Raw genomic sequence first — 13718 nt, 5'->3', positions numbered from 1 at the left:
TTATTAAATTGTGCAATGCATGCGATAAAAAATGTATTTAGATTTCAATTTAATAATGAAAATTACTCATACTGAATTAATCTCCTGAACATAAATTAAATACAGCTATATTTTTAACAAGTATAACACGTTTGAATTAAAAATACAAATATGCCACGAAATCATGTGTAACTTCCAAATAAATGAATTTAAAGCTATTAATAAATGTAATGCCAATTTCCAAAATGGTACTGTCATGCTAAACTGCATTACAGTTTTATTTAGAAAACATTCATAACTAGCCGATATATTAACAATGTTGACAAAGAGGCAATGTTGGTTTCCCTTAGTTTTTAATACATTTTAAATGTAATAATCTTATATTTAAATATTTAAGTGTTATTTCTTTCTCGTATACCGAAGTTTATTAGAATTATGTATTGTGAAATAAAAAATATTCATAACTGCACATGAACTAATCGTGACATATCTTCGGAAACAGAAACTGAATTTTATACCGATACTCTTCATTACCGTGGACTATATAAGCAAATTATCGGGAACATATTGGTAATGATAATATCTTCAACTTATCTCTTTCATTGGCACTTGTCATCAGGCATAATCCCTTAATTTTTATTTCATCTATTATGTTTAGCAATTGTTCTCATTGTTTTCCATTGTTTTCATTGTTTATCAATTGTTCCATAACACAATTTCATAATAAAATCCATAATGTAATTTCCATAATATAATTTCATAATCATATTTATGATATAATTTAGTTATTTCTTTATTTTCAGTAACCATAAAGAAATTTGTTCCTATTAAATAGCTTCATAAATACGTGGACTTTATGTATATAATATATCTATTAATAATTTTACTTAATGTATAATAATATCTTAGAGTATTGTATAATAATATCCTAGACCTATTGCAGGATTAATTCGATCATAGAAACATAGCTGTCAAGCAAAGTTTTCTTTCTATCAGATTCTTATTCGCAATTTATACATTTTAGCAAGTTAATATTAAATGTGTCTTTGAATATAATCCGATATGAGTAGTAAATTCATTGATAACATACGCTGTTGTTATAAAAATATTATTATGATGTTCTTTCGATAATCTTCATACACGTTTTCTTTTATAAACGTGTTTCTTTTTATAATGTATTACTTATTACATAGCTACCCACCAGCGGCAGAGCAGTAAAATCGCTGAACACTGTTAGTTCGGTTCGAGGTTCGAATCCCGCGAACGGGCTGGCTGCATGGGTATTTTCGTGGTTTTCCCCATGTGTAACGTGTATACGAGCCAGTTCCCCTTCGAAAGCCCTCCACGAAGGCATCCCTCCCCTTAGGCAGATAGATAACCCTCGAGGCTTTGCCGTAATTAAATAACTTAACCTACTTATTACATAATGCAACATTACAATATTACGCCGATAAATAATCTTAACTATTGAGTGCATCTATATCATTAATTTTTATTACGTTTAAAAATTGGTGAACTTTTGAGGTGTAAATCTTAAACACTTACTCTGTAAAACCAAATTTTGTATACTGAATAATTTTATCTAGATTTTCGACTGCTTTTGATAGTGGCATAGCAATTGTTAAATATGTTTGTCTGGGGAATCGTTCTTGTGTTAGTTGTCGAATTTATAGCTGTGGCATAACTATTAATATCTGTTGGTACTAGAATAGAATGCATGATATTGCGTAAAGTTTGTATGTTGCGTAGATCGTGAATATGTAGGAACGGCCAAGAGTGATTCAACATTTTGCTTTTGCTGTATGCAGTTAGTTTATATGATGGTTAACGTGTACTCGTTTAGAAATTTAAAGGTAGCTCTTAAAAAATAGCTATATTTTTTTGCAAACTGTACAGCTTAATTTTTGCATTTGTTGCAACCTTGAGATATTAATGTTTATATACTGACTTGAACTTTTCTGGGAAATGCATGCCTTTCATGATCAAACCTGAGGCGAATTATTCAGAAATTTCATTCATGGTAAAAGTAATTTTTCAGAAGACTTCGATCAGGAAACGAAATTATCAAGTCATTGATATTATGAAGATAACATAATATTTTTCAAATCTATTTTATTAGAATTATTTAAAGATTAAGTGATCAAAGAAAATGTGTCATCGAGTAAAGAAGACTTGTCTAAATTTAGAAAGAGTTTGAAAGGAAATACCGAAGTCTTCTCTATATTTTAAATATATAGCAGACTTGTCTTGAAATTTGTTGAAGATAATAGATGTAAATGGAGAAGAAATCATTCAAAATGATATGATTTTTGAGAAGAATGTACTGTTTATTCATTGTGATGAAAACATTCTGCATGAAACAAAAATGACTTCAATGCATCCTGTTTTCTTCTCACCCAGATCAAAACCTTGTTTCTTCTGTGGCTGCCATGGATCTTGCGAATGCACCGTCCCGCCAAGATAACTGCTCGCCTCAAAGCGGCCCGCTTCGCTGCATCTTCTGGTAGACGATCCTCGAAGTCATCTGCCCCAGATCTCAAGGAACGCTCCTCCAAAAGTCTCTTGGCCAACGTGCTGGATATGGATGACGACTTCCGACTTCAACGTCAAAACAGCACTTCTGCGCCATCTGTGGTAGCAGGCGGTGGTTCATCGAGTGGTTACGTGCAACTGATCGGACCTAGCATCGAAGGAACTCCAACAATGCATGGACCGTCTTCTACCACCGCCAATCCCACCTCCTGCCTCAGTTCCCAGAGGGAACTGTCGGCCATCTTACGCGAGGTCCGTTTCATAACGAAACGAATGCGCGATGATGACGCTACACAGGATATCATTTCAGAATGGAAATTCGCGGGTATGGTCGTGGATAGAGTGTGTCTCATTCTCTTTACTGCCTTCACGATCATCTCGAGTTGTGTGTGCCTATTTTCGGCGCCTCATCTAATGGCCTGATGACAGTGAGACGCTTAACAAGAAAATTGACACTCTCTATAAAGTTTCTTTGCTCTTTATAGGAAATATTCAAGTTTTTCTCTTAACTTATTGGAAAACATATATTACATGCGTATTATATGTTACACATATAACAATGTATGCGTGGTAATCTCTTATAATCTCATCTGCTATTGCGAAAATCGCACAATATCAGTTAAGGACCTTACCTAAAAACAATTAAATTACTTGCTAATTTTATTTTATTTTCTTACACTAAAAGAGTATAAAAGTATTTTAAACTAAATATTTGAATAACTTAAGCACTATCATCATTTAAACGGAAATGTATTTAAAGTCGAAAATTTTCGGTAAGTTGTGTACCTAAATTTTGCTAAGAGGAAAACAGCATATTTCATAAGAAAAATTTCATTAAACATTCTAAACATTAAGCAATTTTCTAAGTGTTCCTTATAAATCATCTATTTCACGACAAGTATATTACTCTAAATGTGCCATAAAATTCTTTCAATTCATGCTATTTCTTGGGCTATGGTAAAAGAAAATTTAAAAATGTTGGTTGGGAAGCAGAATCAAATTTGTTCGTTTAGAATGCAACAAAACACAGAAGGGCTTGCATGCCTAAGGAAAGGCATGTCTATGTAGAGACGTTTGTAAGAGAAACGGTTAGCAGAAAAAATCTTATTATATTGAAGTTTCCGTACTCTTGCTTTAATGGTTTATAATAGGACAAAATATTAAACAGCGGTTTGTGAGATGAATCATTTTAACCATTTAATTTCACATGCTACATCGAAATGTAACATTTTTAACAACTCAATTAAGTTTGGTCTAAAGTTTATTGTTTGGAAATACTCAAACATTGATTCCATAAATTTGAGGATGAAAACAATTAACCATGTTTATACACTGAGACTTTGCTTCAAGGAAGGACTGATATGACGAAAAGGAAAGGAGTTTTACATGGGAATGGTATTTAAAGAATACGTAACTGACTTGCAAGATTATTTTCAGTATGCGTTGCCAGCTTACCATCAATGTAAGAACGCTACAAAAAACATAATTCTACCGAGACTCTTCAGAATGTTTGGCGTTAATGATGGTTTTACTTTTAGATGATAGTTGTTCGCATTACAAGTATAAACAGCTTTGCTTCGGATTTTGTTTCTCTTTAGAAAGATAAACAAAAATATTATATCATGACATCCACAGTTGCGTTTTAGTGACACCTAACTATAGAATCCGAAATAAATTATATGAGTAATAATTAATGAATAAACTATTTTTAAAATTAATTATTAGTGATAACTAAAATTATACCGCATCTGTAATTATTATTATTTTCAAACAAATATCCGTTCATAAGTCTCTTGTAAAATATAATAATAATTGCCTTTTGGTGGATAAATTTTAAATAAAACACCTGAATTCAAGTGGGAAATACTAGGGATCAATACTTTTATCTAATATGCTTTTCATCAATTTATTCGTTCAAAATCATTTCAGAATAAATTCCAATTATTTAACATCTTAAGGTGAAAAGCATCCTTTAATAAACAAATGATCTATAGTTAATGATAAATGGCCACTTAACCGCAAATATGATTATTGTTCTTCGAAACAGGTAGAAAGCTTGTTCAGTTATCGACCAAGATTTCTTTTGAGATTTTAACTTTCGCATGGAGAAACGTTTTAAGCATGAAAAATGATCTGTGAGTGATCACGTGTGAACTGATAGAATTTTACCTAAATTCTATTCCAGTCTAATTTTTACCCTTAAATTTTATATTGGCGGGCTTCTCTTCCAATTCGATACCAGCTAATTTTATTTTAAATTATTGAATTGCTATTAAAAGTGTTATTCAAATAACTCGTGCTGCATATCGCATTAACTTAATTTGCACTGTATAATTATATAACAGTAAATTCTACTTAATATACTTAATATGCATCCTAATACTTAATACACATGCAGCTTCAGACATAAATTCTGGTGCCATGTCTTCCTTCAGTGTTCTAGATCCATAAAATAATTCTTCCAAAAATTACCGATAAACAGTTCTTCAATTAAATTTGCATTTGAAGAAAAGGAATGAATGCACTAGAGAAATTCGCAATGATTTTTTAGTTACTGCTTGAAAAGCACGAAACTAGTTTGAGACAGTTTGTCCTGTAGCTTATAGTCTATGTATCGAACAAATCGGATCTTGAGTATTAAACCTTTAAACAAGCATTCAAAACTATTCATTGGTCTTGATTATGAAACAAAAGCTGTTCGTGATTCTCCTTCATTTTGAATTATAAAATTTTCAAATTTCCGTTTCTCCATGGCTTTTTAATAAGAGGAAAATGACTTATAACTCTATGCAAAATGTGCCACTTAATTACTCATACGTGTTTTGGATTATTTTTATTATTTTGGATTATTATAGCATTAATAATCTTTTGAAGACACGTAAATGGAAATTCCGAAATGTATAAACCTATTACGGATTTCAAAATTTTAACCAATATTTGTTTAATTTCATAGCAGAGTATGCATATACATATATATTTATAAAGGCGAACTTCAGGAAAGATAAGAAAATATTTGGCATGATACCTAGTTCTTAAATTAGTTCATGAAAGATATCTAATTGTCACTTTTGGGATGATTTGAAAATCACAAAGTTGCAATCAGATATGATGAGTACAATTAAATTTGTTATATTTTATTATACGAGTAACGTTTAGATTCTAGAAAAAGTAATGTATTCTAATCAATAATCTGCAGAAATTTATCTGAATAACAAATAACCTGGAAAAAAACACGCTTTATGCGCTAATAAGATGTGTTCTTTTAAAATGTAAATATTATACATTTGTTTAAATATCTATTAAACCATAATTATGGATCATTTATTTATTCTTTATTCTCGGCGGTAGGTTTAGATGATGTTATAATGCTATAGACTACAATTTATTGAAAACTTTACTAAATCACATAACTGTGCATATCATTAATCATTTTGAAGAAAAATTAAATGAAGCTCGTTAGTTCTTCCTGAACTTTAAATGAATGTGATGAGGCAAAGGAAGAAAGGTGCTGTTAAAAAAAACACAATTAAGTGCAATTCTAATTGAAAAGTAGAATGTTTTTGCTTTCTCTCTTATTCAGTAACAGAGATATCGATAGGCAAGTGAATATAGGCCCAGAAATATTGTTTTTATTTCCCTCTTTAATACCCCATCCTGCAACTCATTGCTCATGTAAGACAAATCATTTCACAATTGAGCCTAAAGAAGGTAAAAATAACAAAACGTTTCGTTAAGCACTTTAAAAATATCGTGATTAATTTTATAAATATTTTTAACATACAAAGATAATGATTAGATATTCCAAAAATAACATCATTTAAAATTTTCAAAATGCTAATCAAGTTCCCATTTTAAGCTGAGAAAATTCACTGTTAATTTTAGAATGCTTTACATTACATTTGGAAAGTTAAAAATTTCTGTGATATTATCTTGTACTATAATGACATATCACGATGAAAATGGGAGAAAAAATACCACATTGTTAAAATAACATGCATTTGTAATACATATGCTTCTGAAGTCAACATATCTACAATTTCTATAACGTTAAAATTTTAATATTATTTTAAATGATGACGTAAAAGTCAATTCTGCTCAAGTTTTTAAAGCATTATATAACATACAGAAACAAAGGACCATTTATCTGAATGTATTTGTCAAGATACATATTTTTGTGTGTGCTAAAATATTCTGCATATATATATGAAATCGATAAATGGAGACATAGCTACTTAACAAATCAGAAATTCTTTCATATTAACACATTTCTTTTGGGTACTAATACGATGTTCACATCTATTAACGGATGAAATTTTAAAATATCTGGTAAGAAAAAATTGCTATTTTCTCGTTACTTTTTCTTGCTGAAATTAGGTGTACATTATTAAATGTTCTTTGCTTCGAAACCGAACGTTTTATCGCTTAAAATAAAAATTATTATATCATATCATCATAAATATCGTCATAAAAATTATTATATATAATTTTTATGTGCATGTAATGTGCGGAACTGTGAAAAACCACTTATAATATTTTAATTAAATTATATTTTTATAAGCAATATATAATGTTTTAAGACAAAGTATAGGTTTTAATAAAGCTTTATGATCAAAATCTAAAACGGCGAACCCTCTCTAAGAAGACCATGATTCAAGTTGATTTTGTTCTTTAGTACAGTAGATCGTCTTATAGGTCTACAGATCATCTTAAATCGTATTATCGTCTTAAATAAGTAGATCGTCTTAAATACAGCTGTTTCTTTATATTTTTGGTAAATCTATTTCAGAAATTGTCATCTTGGAAAGGTGGTCGTCACCATATGAATCACTTATTTAATTTTCACATCACAGTCTATATATGGTGTGTCACAATATTTAACTGACATACTAGTAACTATTAAACAATGTGAATAAGTGTCACAAAATAAGTGACTTATTTATTAACACTCGCTTTTTAACAGTAATATATGACAATATGGTTATCGTCAAAGACTATCAGTCGGGTAATAACATATTAATATGCCTCCCGGTTGAAATGTGTTAATATGATATTTATAGCTCCATATGAATATTTATTTTGTTTTAAATCTTATGAGCTTCGTGTAATTACTTATACTTTTTTTTAATCCTGAGATATCATGTATTAGCAGCCACTACGTAGATTCTGATTATGATGCATGTCCATTGTATCTGTTACATGAAAGTCTGCTGAATATCGTATATAAGGTTTTGAATTTGTAGTCTCAATTGAGATTTGTAGAATGATTGTTTAAATAATGTACTCAGCCTGATTATTAATTATGTGTCATGAATATTTACTAGATATATAAAGTAGCAAACTGTACAGTAAGGGAATGATTTCTTTTATTAAAGTTTCAAATCAAACACATGTTTACAAACACTGAAGGATTTGTTAATGCTTTTGCTTGCAAGGAAACTCTTTCATATCAAACGTTTAGCCTTCTGTTATAGTTCTTATCCTCAAGCTTTAAAAAAAATTTCCTTTAGGATAAAAAAGATGAAATAAATTAAAAAATTGATATTAATGTCTTGAAAAGCTCTTATAGCATAATTCTAGGCAAAATGTTATCCTATCCTAAGATAAAATATCTAAGATCTTATCAAAACAAAGCAAATGCTTCTGATTTCAAAGATTGGTATGTATTTTTAAAATCGCTAAGCCCAGGTTTATATGAATCATTTCATAGTTTGTAACAACCTCATTGCTAGAATTAACCTTGCTTTCTACATAATACAGTCTAAATAATTAAGTAATATTACACCTTAAAATAATATTTGTTAAGCTTATTTGAAAACCAGAGAGAAAATGCCGAAAAGAAGACGCAATCACTAGAAATGCTTTACGATCATGTAATGAGCACAAATGCCAAAAACGTTAACGCTTTTAAATTGTCTATTTCTTAGAATTGTAATGATTAGGTAAATTTTCTTCTTCCTCAAAACCACCATTAATGTAAATCGAACTCAACTGTAACATCTACACATCACAGTGTTTTCTCACACTTTACAAATTTCATATCTAATCGTACATATTCTTTCTAAGATATTGACGACTAACAATTAGCATCGTTCGTAGTCAATATCTGAGAAAGAATATGCACAATTACATATGGGAAACAAGAGAACAACCATTGTTTTGAACCTGTTCCACTCAAGGAATGTGAAAAATTTTACCTCATTTCGGCAAGACCTCATTCTTTGTTCAACACATCATTCCATTATTTAGCACTTTTATGTGTGAGTGTGTGAGAGCGTTAGAGGAACAGTTTTCTCCGGGACCATATAGTTACAGATTGATGTCTTTTAATTAATGTACTTTTCACGATTGACGTTTAGAACGTTTTTTAATAATTAGCCGTGTTTATTTCAGTTGTTCTTAAAAATTCAAAACTTACTTCGATGAAAAATATCATCATATGTATAACTGTTAAATACAAGTTCACTAAACTTCAGATCTACCATCTAAGCAATATAATGTGATCAGCGATAATAACCAATTTCACTAACCAGATGAGCTATATTTTAAATTAACAATTTTTTCTATCAAAAGTAAGAGATTTCCTCAATATACAGCTTTCTGATGTCGTCATGTCATGTGCCGTACCTTACTTTAAAATGAAAGCTCTCACATGTACTTAATATATACCAGATTTTGAAAGTTTAGACGTCTACAGATTTTGAAAATCAACTAATAACGATTTCATTTAAGATTATTGTGTTTTAAACTATCTTCCATTTTTAAGCGTTCTGAAGATGAACGTTCAACAGGAATTTTAATGAACAAAAATGATATGAAGAACAAAATATTAGTGACTCATTTAAAATTGTTTATAATCAGAGGTAAATTTATGCAAAATAAAATAATACGATGTTCTATTTAATGTGAAATTTGTAAGGTTAAACCTAACTAGCTATTTAATTTGCGCTTGGTTAATTCAAGGGGTTATCGTCTTCGGAAACTAAACAGCTGGGCAACTAAATTGCAGTAACATAGACAACAGGTAAAAATTAACTGAAATATTTATTAAAAATTACATATTGTACTGCAATTAACATTTAACATGCACTATCCACTACTATTTATAGTCTTATAAACTCAAGCATTTAAATAAACACCAAAACCCAGAAGATTACTTTTAAACTACTAATGAGCTTGGCTTTACCTAATCAGGATGCTAACTCTTCGGTCTATCAGCTACAAATTTCATTGATAAAATACACATATCCGCTAAGTGGGCGGCTCGTCTTCTTGCTGTTTTCGATAGTTTTCACAGTACTCTCTCTGTTTCTCTAAACTACAGATTTTGCTTTTAAAATTCAATACCATGCTCTTTCTGATGAAAGTCGGCTGATGAAATAGAAGTTACAAAAAATAATGAACAAGAAAATAACGCGTTATCTAAAATAAACTTTATTTTGTCTTTCCATATTAACATAAATGTGATATTTTGAGTCTCTAAACTTTTATTAGAAATTAATATGATCGAAATCATTGATTTGGAACTTTATAAAAGGAAAAGCATTCCTCCGTTTCCTCAATTCAATTTAACGGTAATGAACGTAATTTTGCTCTCATACTCGATTTAAACTCAATCCTTTCATCTAATATACGTAGAGTTAAACAAAACTGGATAAAATGCCAGTTCCTGTTTGCAGATAAGTTTCTGTAACCTGTTCCGTATTACGTCATTAATCTAATATTACATTTTAATTATTTTTGTGCCATTCTTCATCTAAAAAAATACGATGAAGTTTGTGATTCTGATTTTATTGAGTATTATATAGTAAATGTGTAACAAAGATTTTGTATTTTTGCATAATAAAATGGATAAAAAAATGTTTGCTTTTAATCATTTGTGCGAATGGATGACTAAAATGAAAGTAAAATGTTAAAATGAAAACAAAAGGTAAATATTTTCCTTTTAATCAAGATAAAAATATTTTTCGCGAAATAAATTATGTAACATAAAGCCAGCGTTATTTACTTTAGGTTTATTTCTTGCGATCTTTATTTCTAAGAACTTTCGTAGGGCGATTATTAAGAGAAAAAAAAATCAGATGGGCTTACTATTTTGAGAAAAAAATCCGCTTGTTTTCTATATTAACGATACGTTTTACAAATTTTATAAGAGTATTTAAAGCTTATTAGAAAGAGAGCGAAGCTTTATATTGCTTCTAACTTACAAAAGCAGAAAGGTAATGGTTACAGCTAAGCAGGCGAGAAGGAGAGTTCCTACAATGAGAATTTTCAGAAAAATATGGCCCGCATTTATCTTCCTCATTCTCACTTAAAGGATTGTTTACTCTTCCATATCCAAATATACAGCAACAAGATGGTTTATTCAAAAGGTTGAGAAAGTAAACTCAAAAATATGTAGGTAAAACGAAAAAAAATTGAAACGTTTTTAACTTCATTATTGTCGATATTCATTAACTATCGATAGTAATAATAGTGTAACTACTAATTCTCCGAAAGAGAGATCTAATGAAAGAGAAAACTCGTAATTATAGACCTGGTAATTATTTAACTGAAAACATCCTTTCGATAATTTTTTATTTTTTGCCCAATTCATTCTGTTTTTATTAAGAACATTTTATTCTCGCCCCCCCCATTCATTGTATTTTATTTACTTTTTTTTCTTCCTATACATTCTATATTGTTATTTTTTAATTTTCCTCTAGTCATGGTTAATTATGGGACTTTTCTATTACATACTCCTCAAATATGTTTCAGGTTTTCACCAAGGGCTTCAATTATTCTTCTTATTCAGAACACAATACAATATCTGAATACTTTATACTCGCTAATACATTGGAAACGTGCTCCATAAATATATTTCCTTTTTATCATGCTATTATTAATTGAATGGCCCTGATTGCTTCTACATGCATCTATATCGTATAAAAATACTGCCGAGTTTCCCTTGCCAATTGTGCAACATTCATGAGGAAATGGGCTCAAACTATTTGAGTCACTACCCTCCACTGGGCTCGGGACACTTAGGGGAGAAATACTGGAGACCGTGGCACAAGATGAACGATTTATAAACTTACTGTAATTTTAGATTTGTTACCTGTTCCTTCTGTTCGTATTTCTGACTACAGTTGTTTTTTAATCTGTCACTGGAAATTTAAAAGGAATTCTGAATTGAATTTTAAAAAATTATTTAACCTTAGTTATGAATCGTATAAAATACTGAATTGTATAACACATCGAGCAGACATTTTGCAAAATTCACATCGAATGATACTTTTTCTATTGATATTAAAGCATATATTTGAAATGTTATTTTTTGGCTTTTTTGCCTTTTTAAACTTCTTTGTTAAAATTAGAAAAAAAGAATAATATAATTTTCATTTAAATATCAAATTCTCCCTTTGTAATCTCTTTGTTCGTGCTTTTAAAGTAAACTTCCAAATCATCACTTATCTTGTCTTTATTTTTATTCTTTTTAATTTTCTTTTGTTTACTGGTTATTTGTTTGATTTGGATAAAATTTTGATATAAATTTTTGATCTTACTCTACGTGCTTAATCTTTCTAATACTTTCATGCATTTGCATTTGCAACGACGATTCTGATTTTTTTTCCAAATTCGGTAAAAGTGGTTTTTTAAATTGAATTTTTCTATAATATCTTTATTCAATAATCAAATTAGTTATCACTAAATCGAACTCGAACTTTACGCTATTCGATAATTCTCATAATAATCTTCCAACGGTTTTATAGAATTACTAAGTAATCTAAAGAATTTGAGCGTTTAAAATCTTTTTTAGCTACTAGTTGCTAAAAGTGATGGATTTTTAAATGAAAGGGCTGTTATTAATAAACCCTATGATTTAGGATAAGATCTAAATTCAAAATTAATTAGGGAAATAAAGAAGAACAATTTTCCTATGTTCAGAGGCAAGGATTTTCTTTTCGTATTACCTTTAGCGCAAATATTAAAAATTAATTCTTTTAGCTATCATAACAGTCTTCGTTACATATGGCTAAAATTATAACCGTTGGACGCCCATATATGAACTGTATTAGATGATTAAGATAATTTCAAGGAACAATAGATTTAATACTACAGAAATCATAACTGTCAGAGTGACTGAATTCCTTTCATTTAATCTTAGTATGAAAACTGCAATGAAAGATTCACTATTGTTAGGAATCCCTCGGTTTTATTTTTAAGAACATATGACCAAGAGTATTACGATAGCTAAAACCCAATTACATTCAAATGCATTTAACTAAAATCGTGTATTTAAAAACAGTTTATATGTTTTAATTAATCTTGACAACGCTGAATATTCAATCAGCTCTATGAATATTCTAATTTGAACTTCATAAATTTCAATAAAGGCTCTAAACCTAACTTCTCTGTTAATGGTTTTGAAATTCTTTTATATTATTTTCATTTCATTCGCCTTTCACCTATACAGATTGCTTGATGAATGTCAAGGACTCAAAACAACCGAAAGCTTTCCACCTTCTAATCCCTGTTCATTTGGCCTGGTTATTAATATTAAGCTCAGGCAAAAGAAATGGTAACAAATCTCCAAGCAGATGAAATATTTTCACTAGCTGGCTTCGCTTTTCTTTTTCCAAAGTGTTAATATTTAATTGCCAACATATATTGCTATTTTCGTCTCCTACTGATTTTTAAATCTTTTAGTTGAAATAATAAAACAACCATTCTTGCGACGATAAAAATCACATTATATTTTGAAACTATGCAGATATCCCAATGAAACCATTTTTAATCAGATTCCTTTCCCGAAATAAACCAGTGTCTGAAATGACCTCAGTACTGAATACATATTTATGGCTCATGATAATATGAAATATATTCATATATTTAAATGCCAGGAATTCTATAATCATAAAATTCTTTTCTTACTCTAAAAGAAACATTATATTATAAAAATAACAATCTGAATTAAATCAAAAGCAGGTATTCAGTAATTAGGAACGATATATATACGTATGCATTTAATAAACATTTTCTTACTTCCGTATCATATTTTATGATAAATTAAAATTTTTAACAGTTGAATCCAAGCTACGAACAATGTTCTTTCACAGCATGCTAATTATTACCTTCCTGTTACTATAAAATATGAATGTTTACTTCTATGTATTTTTAAAGACTATCCCCATATCTTTTTAATTTCTGTTTAATTATAATAACAGATT

General features: G+C 29.4%; 1 protein-coding gene across 9 annotated transcripts in view; it reads left to right on the top strand.

Moving 5' to 3' along the window:
• The window catches only part of LOC118183570 (neuronal acetylcholine receptor subunit alpha-7-like), a 999128-nt gene that overhangs the window by 911250 nt on the left and 74160 nt on the right, over window positions 1–13718 (top strand). For 5 of the 9 annotated variants that reach the window (XM_085815220.1, XM_085815219.1, XM_085815225.1 and 2 more), the window contains one exon: window positions 2380–10360. The exons of the other annotated variants lie outside the window; for them this stretch is intronic. In XM_085815220.1, coding sequence (XP_085671346.1) covers window positions 2380–2934 — 555 coding nt within the window. In that variant the 3' untranslated portion in view covers window positions 2935–10360. Of the gene's footprint in view, window positions 1–2379; window positions 10361–13718 lie in introns of those variants that run through there. 9 annotated transcript variants of the gene reach the window in all.

This window comes from Stegodyphus dumicola, chromosome 4 (assembly GCF_044657685.1).
Source record: "Stegodyphus dumicola isolate Sdum_Otavi_A_Nest chromosome 4, ASM4465768v1".
In the NCBI taxonomy this organism is placed as follows: Eukaryota; Metazoa; Arthropoda; class Arachnida; order Araneae; family Eresidae; genus Stegodyphus; species Stegodyphus dumicola.
The sequence above is the reverse complement of the archived record's forward strand: the minus strand, read 5'-3'. Positions and strand labels throughout refer to the sequence as shown.